At 37.7% G+C, this 11,621-nt stretch overlaps 1 protein-coding gene and 1 non-coding gene across 3 annotated transcripts; one reads left to right on the forward strand and one right to left on the reverse strand.

The window, feature by feature from the left end:
* The first annotated feature begins 211 nt into the window (after nt 1-211).
* On the forward strand, nt 212-2,064 carry LOC146918044 (uncharacterized). Of its 2 annotated transcripts, none has more exons than XM_085717358.1 (4): nt 212-884; nt 990-1,089; nt 1,358-1,600; nt 1,690-2,064. In XM_085717358.1, exons 1-4 carry the CDS (start codon nt 694-696, stop codon nt 1,924-1,926), a joined length of 771 nt encoding a protein of 256 aa, XP_085573484.1. In that variant the 5' UTR covers nt 212-693; the 3' UTR covers nt 1,927-2,064. The 2 variants fall into 2 exon arrangements, with proteins under 2 accessions (XP_085573484.1, XP_085573485.1); XM_085717359.1 differs by having other exon boundaries at nt 1,002-1,089.
* Nucleotides 2,065-5,929: 3,865 nt separating this feature from the next.
* LOC146918045 (small nucleolar RNA R71) lies at nt 5,930-6,036 on the reverse strand. Its single transcript, XR_015017175.1, has one exon. It is a non-coding gene; the product is annotated as a small nucleolar RNA R71 (small nucleolar RNA).
* Between the last annotated feature and the right edge of the window lie 5,585 nt (nt 6,037-11,621).

Here is an 11,621-nt window from a genome sequence, read left to right on the forward strand (position 1 = left end):
TTTATTGGTTACTTTGCTCAAAGATACCGCAGACCATTAACACTCAAATGTGATTCATAGTCGGTGGTGATTATTATATGCACCTCAAAAAAGGTTTAAAGTTGGACCTTCACATTTTACTAAAAATGGAGAGGGCCCACATTGAACTCTTTATTAAGAACCCTCATAGTCGTGATTGCTCACCCAACCATAGTTTCAAAAAACCTCGTCAGAGTTAAATCATTGAGCCATCAGAGCTCCTTTAGAATAACGATGTACAAACCTCATATCCAGATCTAGTTCAATTGTCGTTGTCTTTGTTGTTCGAGATCAAAACCTTGGTCGTGCTTCATATATTAGGTTTTTTAGATCTAACTATTTTACAATCATTAACATCGCTTATCGTTGATAAGAGTTAAGATCCACCACTTTTAGGTTTTGAAGATCAAATTTAAAACACTTCTTGGAAGAAAAAACAAGTGTTTTCAAAAGATATATTACGATCACCAGACCCCATTGTTTCACAAGTAAGTTTTTTTAGCTTCACATGATCATTTTAACATGAGATCTGAAGTATAGTCTCAATAAGAAATCTTAGAATTGTAAGATCTGATGATCTAAATCATTATTTTACCTACCGCAGAAATAATATAACGAAAAAAAATTAGTGTCAAGATTAAAATTCAATGATGAAGTAATTATAACCAACGAGTGATGATGGATACCATATGTATCAAAATATTCTTCGTGGAATATCGAATTCCAATCAAATCAACGAAGTACCAACCATATCAAATTTCAATCGAATTGAATCGCATGTCCTTGACCGGGATTTGCTTGATTGTCATGGTGATAGAGCCCCTACATCTGGAGGTCGAAATCAACTTCCTTATATGCTGCAGAAGGTGATTTTATCTGTTTGTTACCTTTATTTCTACCATAATTTGTCTAATGATTTTGTATATTTCATTGATAAGTTTAAAGTTTATATTTTCATTATTTCATTGCAGATCTGTCTTTAGAGAGATGAAACTGCATGAAACGAATATCTCCATTCGTAGTGATGATGCAATACGGACACGAAAAGACTGCGATGCTGCTACTAGATTGGTATAAGTTTTATTTACTTTGTGATTAAATATGTAGTTTCATGCTACCAAATAACAGGGAAAAAAACTCTTGAAGTGAACAATTTTCTAGCATTTCCAGAAACAACAAAAATGTCAATATAACTGTTTTCATTATTTCCGAAAATGTGTCATCTGTAGATGACAAATTACCTTGCATTGATCATAATAAATCACCTCAAAAGTCTCTCTTCTTCTTATTATCAAGTTAAAATAAATAGAATTAATTTGAGTGTGTGTTGTTCTATTAGGAGATGTACTTTTTCAGTACTAAAGAATCCAAGTATCCAAATGGGAACCGATCTAACAGAGCTACAAACTCTGGTTACTTGAAGGCAACTGGTTTGGACAAACAAATCATGAATTCAAAGACTCGTGAAGTTCTTGGTATGAAGAAAACTCATGTTTTCTACAGAGGGAAACCACCTCATGGTTCAAGAACTGATTGGATCATGCATGAATATCGCCTCACTTCCTCTCACTCCAACCCCTTGGTCAGTCTTTCTTTCTTCCTTTCTTTGTCTGAATTTGCAATTAAGAATTTAGTCTTGTAATATTAATATGAATGAATTGGATTTTGCAGAATGAAAATTGGGTTCGGTGTCGCATATTTCTGAAGAGGAGAGGTGGTGCTAAAAATGGAGAAGAGACAGTGAAAGGAGTGAAGCCAAGCAATGGCAGCAACTTTGGTGGGGTGAAGAAGAAGAACTCAGCTTCAAGTGCAAAAGTGGTTGTTTTCTACGATATGAAAGTGCAAATTGTTATGAATGTTATAAGTGGATGTACATACAATAATTGGGTTATTGGGTCATACTATTAGCTTATTGGCCATATTGTGCTTGCTCTCCAAGTCATTGGTGCTTGTTCCTCAAGTCATTGTATTTCTCTATAAATAGAGCTCATATATAACCAAATTGTACACTACAAGAGAATAATAGAATCATCTCTCTTCTCTTTCTTTCTCCTTCTCTACTTCTCTCTACTTTATTCTTATTCCTATTTCCTTAGTTTTATAACATAAATTATCTATACCTATAATATATGAAAGTACAAATTATCTATACCTATAATTTTATTCAAAATTAAAATTTCAATGTAAATTTGTATTAACACAATAAAAATGTCCGACAGAACTGCTTGATTACACCCTCGATCATGGTTGTCTCGTTTAAAGTGTCAAAAAATGTCTGACAGAACATGAGTAATAATAATGTTCGAGGCCCACACCCAGGGATGTTCGCGGTCCGGTTTGGATCGGTTTTGAGACAAAAATTCAACCGATCCAAAATAAAAATCATGTGCGGTTTGGTTTGGATGATTATTCTAAAAAAAATCCGATCCGAATCGATCCAAATATATGCTGTTTAATTTGGATCGGTTTTTGGATATCCAAAGTGCAACATGTAATTTTTTTTAGTAATATTAGTATTACAAATACACAATAAAATAATAGGTTTGATACAAAATATAACACAAATGTATTAAACAAGTTAACATTACACAATGAAAATGATTGATTATATTTGAAATAGATGAAGTAGTAATAATATAGATCAAATTAATATAATATATAGGATTAAATACCAACAAACAATATATTATTGCAACATATAATACTAATAAAATAATAAATAAGTATTAAAATTTACTTTTGCGGTTCGGTTTGGTTCGGTTTTGAAAAAGGTGATCCGAAATCCGATTCGATCTAGCGGTTTTTCCAAAACAACATCCAAACACATCCAAAAATATTCGGTTTTTTGTTGTTTTCGGTTTTTTTGGATCGGTTTGAGGTTTTATTTTGGATCGGTTTGGATTTGAACACCCCTACCCACACCAACCTGTCCTTGAATTCATCTATATTAATCTCGTCTCTCTTCAACTCTCTCTCTCTCTCTCTCTCTCTCTCTCTCTCTCTCTCATCTCTCAAGTCTCCTATTCATTTTTTTCCTCTCTCTCAATAATCTATTTTATCTCAAATTTATCTCCAACTTAACTTTACAATGGTCGGGTTGAACTTTTTTTATGTTCGGCTTATATAATGAAAATCAATTATATCTCTAAAATAATTATAAATTTAAACAATTACATGGCTTTAACTTTTAAGCTAATATATTGAAAAATTTACTCATAGCTATGAAGTCCAGATACATGAAACGGTACAGATGTGATACGGCACCGATACGTCGATACCGGAAAATTTTAAAATTCAAGATACGATACGGCTGAGATACATCAATATAAAATTAAATTTAAACTACATATTAAAACTAAAAATACAAAATATGGACTAAAACTCAAGCAAAAAAATTGGCGCAAAACCTAGACCAAACAGACATAGAAAAACGATAAGGCACAACAATGAAATTGCATTCACACAACAATCAACAATAGCATCGTTCTCAAACAAATAAAGAGACACAAAACAGACAACGGAAACAATAAAAATAAAAATGTAAGTAATATTGATAATAAAGAAAGCGACAATTAGTCAACTATATATATGATATATCATAAATAGAAAACATCATTACTAAGTCAATTACGTATATACCAAATATAATATAAACATCAGGTAGCCCGCACATATTGGTTTTTCACCGCCTATCGCTCGTATCCCAGATGTATTTGAAAAGTTTCGGATAATTGTTTTAAAAAAAATAAAATTTAATCTTTGGATACTCTCATGATACGTATCGGGAAGTATCGGGCAGATATCGGTGCAGGATACGCAGGGGATACGATACGTCAACCATTTTGAAGTATCTGGGCTTCACAGCTCACAGGTAAGTTGATGTTAAAAAAGTTATTAAGGGACAATTTAATTTTTTTATTGGTTACTTTGCTTAAAGATGTAGTAGACCATTAACACTCAAATGTTATTCATAGTCGGTGGTATTTTAATATGCACCTCAAAAAAGGCTTAAAATTGGACACCACCAAAAAGATAATAAATGATGACACTAGGTCATATAGCACTTTTGCTTTGATTTCTATGTAATTTTCAGTTAAGTTCAGGTGATTTGTATGAGTTATGAGCCACAGAGAGGTGAAAATTCAAGTGCACAAGTACATGAACCATCGTACTACGATCTGTAGCATCGTACTACGATCTGAAGGCGTTTTGGAAGGCTGAGGTTACTGGAAAAATCGTAGTGCGATGTGCTTTCATCGTACTACGATGTCAAGGAGCGTTGATTGATGATCTGGTTTAATGAGGCATCGTACTACGATATACCAACATCGTAGTACGATATTGGCGTGACACAATTTTTTCTATAAAAGCCAGAATGTTCTCTTTGCAAAGGGTTTGGAATTTTTACGGAGAAAAGCTTGAATTGGAGTCTGAAGCATTGAGCCAACGGTGGGAGACCATCAAAACTCATAGTCAGTCATCACTTGAATGTAATGAATCCTTCTTTATCATTTGCTATTTGTGCTTTAGCCATGATTAGCTAGATCTATTGTGATTAGGTCAAGAGATGATTCTGTAATAGCTCATTTGATGTAACCTGAAACTCTTACATTCATGAATTTCAATCTAGTTTATTCAGCATAATTTGTTCTCATTGCTTTTATGATCCTGACCAGATATAATTGATCTAAGAGATTAGATGACTATTGACACTAGCGTTTATCTCAGAAAATATTTATGTTGTTCTTTCTAACGGACAATCTAGGGATAGAGCGTTGTTAGATTGTGATCATTGAATTAACGAATCGATTAGCCTTTGATGATTATAGGTTCACCTAAGGGATTAGGGAATTATAATTAGATAAGAGGACTTAGGATCAAGGGATTGACCTAAGTTAAATTGTTAATTTGTCGTTGACTTTGTGAAATTCGTGGATTTAAGATTACAAGTTACTTAATGGGTGATGTATAGATGAATCGATTGACCTAATCATCTCTTTAAACGTTCCAAAAACCAACTTTATTTCTGTTATTTTTAAATTACAATTGCACTTAAAATCCAACTGCCTAGGGCAAACCCCTTATTTAATCACATCTTAACGAAGACGTTTTTGTTTAGTGGAAATCAAAACAGTCCCTGAGGATACGAATTATTTATTACTTCGATATAAATTAGTACACTTGCTAAAATTGTATCAAGTTTTTGGCGCCGTTGCCGGGGACTGTTGATTAATTTCAACGAGGCAACAACGTTAATTGTTAAGATTTCTGTCATTTAAATTTTTATCTGTAATTAAAAAAAAAATATCTATTTATTGTTGTGGTGCAGTGCTACTAAGGTATTCTTTTGCTGTGTATGCGAGGTAGAGTCCGACCTGAGGACTTGCAGTTCAATCCGGAGATCGAAAAGACCGCAAGAGCTAATCGAAAAGCAGTTCGGTTAGCTAAAATAGCTGAGAGTACAAGCCAAGGTTCTTCATCAACGGAAAGTCAGGACGTTGAGTCTGAACCTGAAGTCATAATCATGGGAGACGCACAACCACAAAGACCTATGATGGGGGACTATGGATTGGATGCCAACCGTGGCCATCTAACTCATGTCTTCCAACCAGCCAACCCGGTAGCTTTTGACATTAAGAGTTCTGTCCAACAAAACCTTAAGGAAAACCAATATGATGGGCGCGATGACAGAAGCCCTCATGAGCATCTGAGCCATTTCCATGAAACTTGTCAGTTTTGTGTGCCACCCGCTAATGTCACCGAGAGCCAAAAGAAGCTTAGACTATTCCCTTTCACTCTAACTGGTAGAGCCAAAGATTGGTTGCTGTCCATACCTAGTGGAACCATTCAAACTTGGGATGAGCTTGAGCTTAAATTCCTTAAGAGATTTTTCCCTATGTCAAAATACTGGGAGAAGAAACATGAGATCACCAACTTTAAACAAGGGGAGGGTGAGACCTTGTATGATGCTTGGGAGCGTTTTAACCTTTTGCTTAAGAGATGTCCCGCACATGGCTTAGATGAAAAATCTTATCTTCAAGTCTTTACCGAAGGGTTAACCGCTAACCATAGAATGTTCTTAGATGCATCTTCAGGTGGAAGTATGAGAACCAAAACTGATCACGAAGTCCGAGACCTGATAGAGAACATGACCCAAAATGAGCATCGAGCTGATGCTGAGAAAAAGAAGAGGGGAATGTTTGAGGTGAGTGACAACACTGCTATCTTGGCCAATCAAGCAGCCATGAACAAACACCTTGAAACCTTGTCTAAACAAGTCCAAGCCATAACTTTGGGACAAACACAAGCTCAACATGCCCAAGTACAACAAGTGCAACAAAGGTGTGATTTTTGCCAAGGAGATCATCCAAATGGTGAGTGTACCTTAGAGGGATCCAGTGAGGAAGCCAATTTCATGGGAAACTATCAAAAAAATAATCCTTACTCTAACACTTACAATCCTGGATATTCCAAACATCCTAACCTGAGTTACTCCAACACAAATACCCTTAACCCTCTTCTTCCTAACCCTCAACGCCAACAACCGCAGCAACAACAAAGACCCCCAGCAGCTTGGGAAGAGGCCATGACCAAATTCATGCAAATGACTCAAACCAATTTGGAGGAGATGACGGCAAGCCAGGAAGCTGAAAGGAAAAATAATGAGGCAGCCCGAAAAATGTTTGAAACTCAAATTGGGCAGATGGCAAAACAGATGGCTGAGCACACTAAGGGAGGATTTTCAGGCAATACTCAAGACAATCCGAAAAGCAATGAGAGCTGCAAGGCCATTGAGTTGAGAAGTAAGAAGGTGTTGACACCTTTACCCCCAAAGGTGACTAAAAAGAATGAAACAGTTGAGGTGGAGGAGGATGAACAAGAAATAGTTGAAAATGATAAAGGCGTAGTTGAAAATGAACATGAAGAGAAAAATTAAGAGGGAGAAAAAAGTGAGAAGTTGATTGATGAGGAGTCTATGTTGAGGAAGACAAAGAGCCAGCTCCTTGAAGAGAGTGAGAAGAAACAAGTTGTCCCCTCTTATGTGAAATTGCCTTATCCGCATCTATCAAAGAAGAAAGAGAAGGAAGCGGGCCAATTCAAAAAGTTTATGGAGCTATTTTCTCAGTTACAAGTGAACATTCCTTTTAGTGAGGCCATTGAACATATGCCGTTGTATGCAAAGTTTATGAAGGACTTGCTAACCGGAAGAAGGAAACCTAGAGATGGTGAAAATATCGCCTTGTCAGAAAATTGCAGTGCCATCCTTCAGAAGAAGCTACCTCCTAAATTGAAAGACCCAGGCGCTTTCACCATCCCTTGCACTATTGGGAAGGTGAATGTCGGAAGAGCATTATGTGATTTGGGGGCTAGCATTAATCTGATGCCGCTCTCTATGATGAAAAAGTTAGGATGCGGGGAGCCTAAACCAACAAAGATGACTCTCACACTAGCTGATCGTTCTATTTCTCATCCTTATGGAGTGTTGGAAGATGTATTGGTAAAGGTAAATGAGCTGATGTTTCCTGCTGATTTTGTTATTCTAGACATGGAAGAAGATGAGGAGACACCTTTGTTGTTGGGAAGACCCTTCTTAGCAACGGGAAGAGCCTTGATTGATGTTGAAATGGGTGAGTTGATACTACGGTTTCAAAATGAACAAGTTGTATTTAATATCTTTGAGGCCATGAAGCATAGGAATGATCATCCTCAGTGCTATAGGGTTGATATGATTGATAGCCTAGTTGATGAAACAAATCTAGAAGAAACTCCTGTGCAACCATTAGAAAGAGTGATGGCAAATTCGCTTGAAGTTGATGAGAAGAACACTAATGATGAAGTTGAGGAGTGTGTGCAGCAATTGAGGGCATTGAAAGTTGAATCCTCAAGCAGAAAATTTGAAGTTTTAGCAGCAAAAAGTGTGGAGAAAACAACTGCACCAGAATTGAAGGAACTCCCAGCCCAATTGAAGTATGTGTTTTTAAGTGAAGATGCCAGCCATCCAGCTATCATAAGTAGCACCTTATCCTCTCTTGAAGAAGAAAAGTTGATGAGAGTTCTCAAAGAAAACAAGGCAGCTCTTGGGTGGCACATATCAGATTTAAAGGGAATCAGTCCAGCCTATTGTATGCATAAAATTCATTTGGAGGCTGAATATAAACCGGTGGTCCAACCCCAAAGGCGCCTTAACCCCACAATGAAAGAGGTGGTCAAGAAAGAAGTCCTTAAGTTGTTGGATGCAGGCATGATTTACCCAATCTCAGATAGTGCATGGGTGAGTCCGGTGCATGTGGTACCCAAGAAAGGAGGGATGACCGTGGTGGCAAACGAAAAGAATGAGTTGATCCCCACTCGGACGGTGACAGGTTGGAGGATGTGCATCGACTACCGAAGGCTGAATCAGGCTACTAGGAAGGACCATTTTCCGTTACCTTTCATGGACCAGATGTTGGAGAGGTTGGCTGGACAGGCCTTCTATTGTTTCTTGGATGGATATTCGGGGTACAACCAGATTGCGGTGTCGCCGGAAGATCAGGAGAAGACAGCGTTCACATGCCCATTTGGTGTGTTCGCCTATCGAAGAATGCCCTTTGGATTGTGCAATGCACCAGCCACTTTCCAAAGGTGCATGCTGGCCATCTTTGCAGACTTGCTGGAGAAGAATATAGAGGTATTTATGGATGACTTTTCTGTTTTCGGTAAGTCCTTTGATGATTGTTTACATCACTTGGATGTTGTTCTTAAGAGATGCATTGAAACTAACCTTGTTTTAAACTGGGAAAAATGTCACTTTATGGTGACGGAAGGTATAGTTTTGGGCCATAAAATCTCTGGGAAAGGCATCCAAGTTGATCAAGCAAAAATTGAGGTTATAGAGAAACTTCCTCCTCCCATCAATGTGAAGGGGGTGAGGAGTTTTTTGGGGCATGCTGGATTTTATAGGCGATTTATAAAAGATTTTTCAAAAATTGCTAAGCCCCTCTGTAACCTCCTTGTTAAAGAAAATAATTTTGTTTTTGATGCTGAATGTTTGGAGTCATTCTCATTAATTAAGAAAAAGTTGGTCACTGCGCCGGTAATCATTGCACCAAATTGGGACCTCCCATTTGAACTAATGTGTGATGCAAGTGATTACGCGGTTGGAGCAGTGCTTGGCCAACGCCATGAGAAATTTTTCCATGCCATCTATTATGCAAGTAAAGTTCTGAATGAAAATCAAGTCAATTATGCAACTACTGAAAAAGAACTGCTTGCTATAATTTTTGCTTTGGAAAAATTTCGCTCGTATCTCATTGGATCCAAAGTTGTTATTTTCACAGATCATGCAGCTCTAAAATTTTTGCTTACAAAGGGGGACTCTAAACCCCGGTTGCTGAGATGGATACTCTTATTACAAGAGTTTGATTTAGAAATCCGTGATAAGAAGGGAGTGGAGAATGTGGTGGCTGACCACCTCTCCCGTTTGGAAAATGAGGCGGTTACTAAGAAAGAGAAGGCCATCCAAGCCGAGTTTCCTGACGAACAGTTATTTGTGGTAGCTGAACGGCCATGGTTTGCAGACATGGCGAATTTCAAAGCAGGGAACTTGATTCCCGAGGATTTTACATATCAACAGAAGAAGAAATTCTTCAAGGAGGCGAATTTTTATGTGTGGGATGACCCATACTTATTTAGAACTAATGCTGATGGTTTGTTGCGTAGATGTGTTGCAGGTGATGAGGTGAACAGTATCATGTGGCACTGCCATAGCTCAGCTTATGGAGGCCACCACAGCGGTGAAAGGACCGCAGCCAAGATATTGCAAAGCGGGTTTTGGTGGCCAACCTTATTTAAGGATTGCCACGAGTTTGTCAAACAATGCGATAAGTGTCAGAGAACAGGTAACATTTCTAGGAGGAATGAGATGCCCCTCAAGGGAATCCTTGAGATTGAACCATTTGACTGTTGGGGCATCGATTTCATGGGTCCATTCCCGTCCTCCTACTCTAATCTCTATATCCTTGTTTGTGTGGATTATGTGACCAAGTGGGTAGAAGCTGTGGCATGCATAGCTAATGATGCCCATACGGTCGTTAATTTTCTTAAGAAAAACATTTTTCCTAGGTTTGGGACCCCTAGAGTTTTGATCAGTGATGGGGGGAAGCACTTTTGCAATAAATACTTAGAAAGTGTTCTTGCGAAATATAATGTGAAGCATAAAGTTGCTACTCCCTATCATCCTCAAACTAGTGGGCAGGTAGAAGTGTCTAATAGACAATTGAAACAAATCCTAGAGAAAACGGTTGCATCATCTAGAAAAGATTGGTCTAAGAAACTTGATGATGCATTGTGGGCTTACAGAACTGCGTTTAAAACTTCCATTGGTTTCTCACCATTTCAGTTAGTTTATGGGAAGTCTTGTCATTTACCAGTTGAATTGGAACACAAGGCCTATTGGGCGATTAAATTTTTAAACTTTGATCACACATTGGCTGGTAAGGAAAGACTTCTTAAACTAAATGCATTGGAAGAAATGAGGTTGCAGGCGTATGAGAATGCATCGATTTATAAAGAAAGAACAAAAAAATATCATGATCGCAACCTTGTTTCTAGGGAGTTTTATGCTGGGCAACTAGTGTTGTTGTTCAATTCCAGGTTAAAGTTGTTTCCAGGAAAGTTGAAGTCCAAGTGGTCCGGACCGTTTATTGTGAAGAACGTGTCCCAAAATGGAGCTGTGGAGGTGATGACACCGGATGGTGAAAGAAGCTTTAAGGTGAACGGGCAAAGGCTGAAGCCCTATCATGGAGGTGACTTGCCCAAGGAAAGAGTGGGCCTGGTACTCACCGACCTTTAAAAGGTCGTCAGAAGTCAAGCTAATGACGGAAAACGAGCGCTGAGTGGGAGGCAACCCACTGAATTATGTTTCAGGTAATTTTTCATTTTCTGTATAGATATAAAAAAAAAAAAAAATGTTTTCAATGTGATACATAAGGAACAACTGCGAATAGTTTCAAAGAGGCTTCAGAAAAATTTTCAGAGCAAAGAATCGTACTACGATATTTCACATCGTACTACGATGTGAGAAGCCAACAAAAGTGGTTCCTTCTGGAAAAATCGTAGTACGATATCCAGAAATCGTACTACGATAGTAAAGTCAAGAAAAGTCAAACGAGCAATAAAAATCGTACTACGATATCATATATCGTACTACGATATTTAAACTTTAGAAAACTGCTCGTCTCTGGAAATATCGCAGTACGATACAGGGACATCGTACTACGATACAAAAAATTTTCTGTGTTCCTAACGGTTACAAAACACATCGTACTACGATATTAACCATCGTACTACGATCCTACTCCCCTATAAAACCTGAAGCCGCATCTTGTCATTCCATTTTCGCCCCAACCTAGCGAAGCTCTGTCAAATTTTTCCCAAATGCTCTTAATACCTTAAACCAAACCCAATCTACACCAAATTCTCATCTCTTCTCACTAATCCATCAACAAATCATCATCTTCATCAAACAAACCATCAACAACCCACAACAATCTCAACATTTCTCTCACACATTTCATCAAACACCTTCCGTACAAGTCAATTTCTTTCCCCCAACCCACACAATT

This window comes from Medicago sativa, chromosome 6, assembly GCF_051527215.1.
Source record: "Medicago sativa cultivar Bolivia chromosome 6, Bolivia_mono, whole genome shotgun sequence".
Classification (NCBI taxonomy): Eukaryota; Viridiplantae; Streptophyta; class Magnoliopsida; order Fabales; family Fabaceae; genus Medicago; species Medicago sativa.

Coding starts and splice junctions, on each gene's coding strand:
- LOC146918044 (XM_085717358.1), top strand. CDS start 694: ATGATGGATACCATATGTATCAAAATATTCTTCGTGGAATATCGAATT. Junction 1,090..1,357: donor GCGATGCTGCTACTAGATTG/GTATAAGTTTTA, acceptor TTGTTCTATTAG/GAGATGTACTTTTTCAGTAC. Junction 1,601..1,689: donor CCTCTCACTCCAACCCCTTG/GTCAGTCTTTCT, acceptor TGGATTTTGCAG/AATGAAAATTGGGTTCGGTG.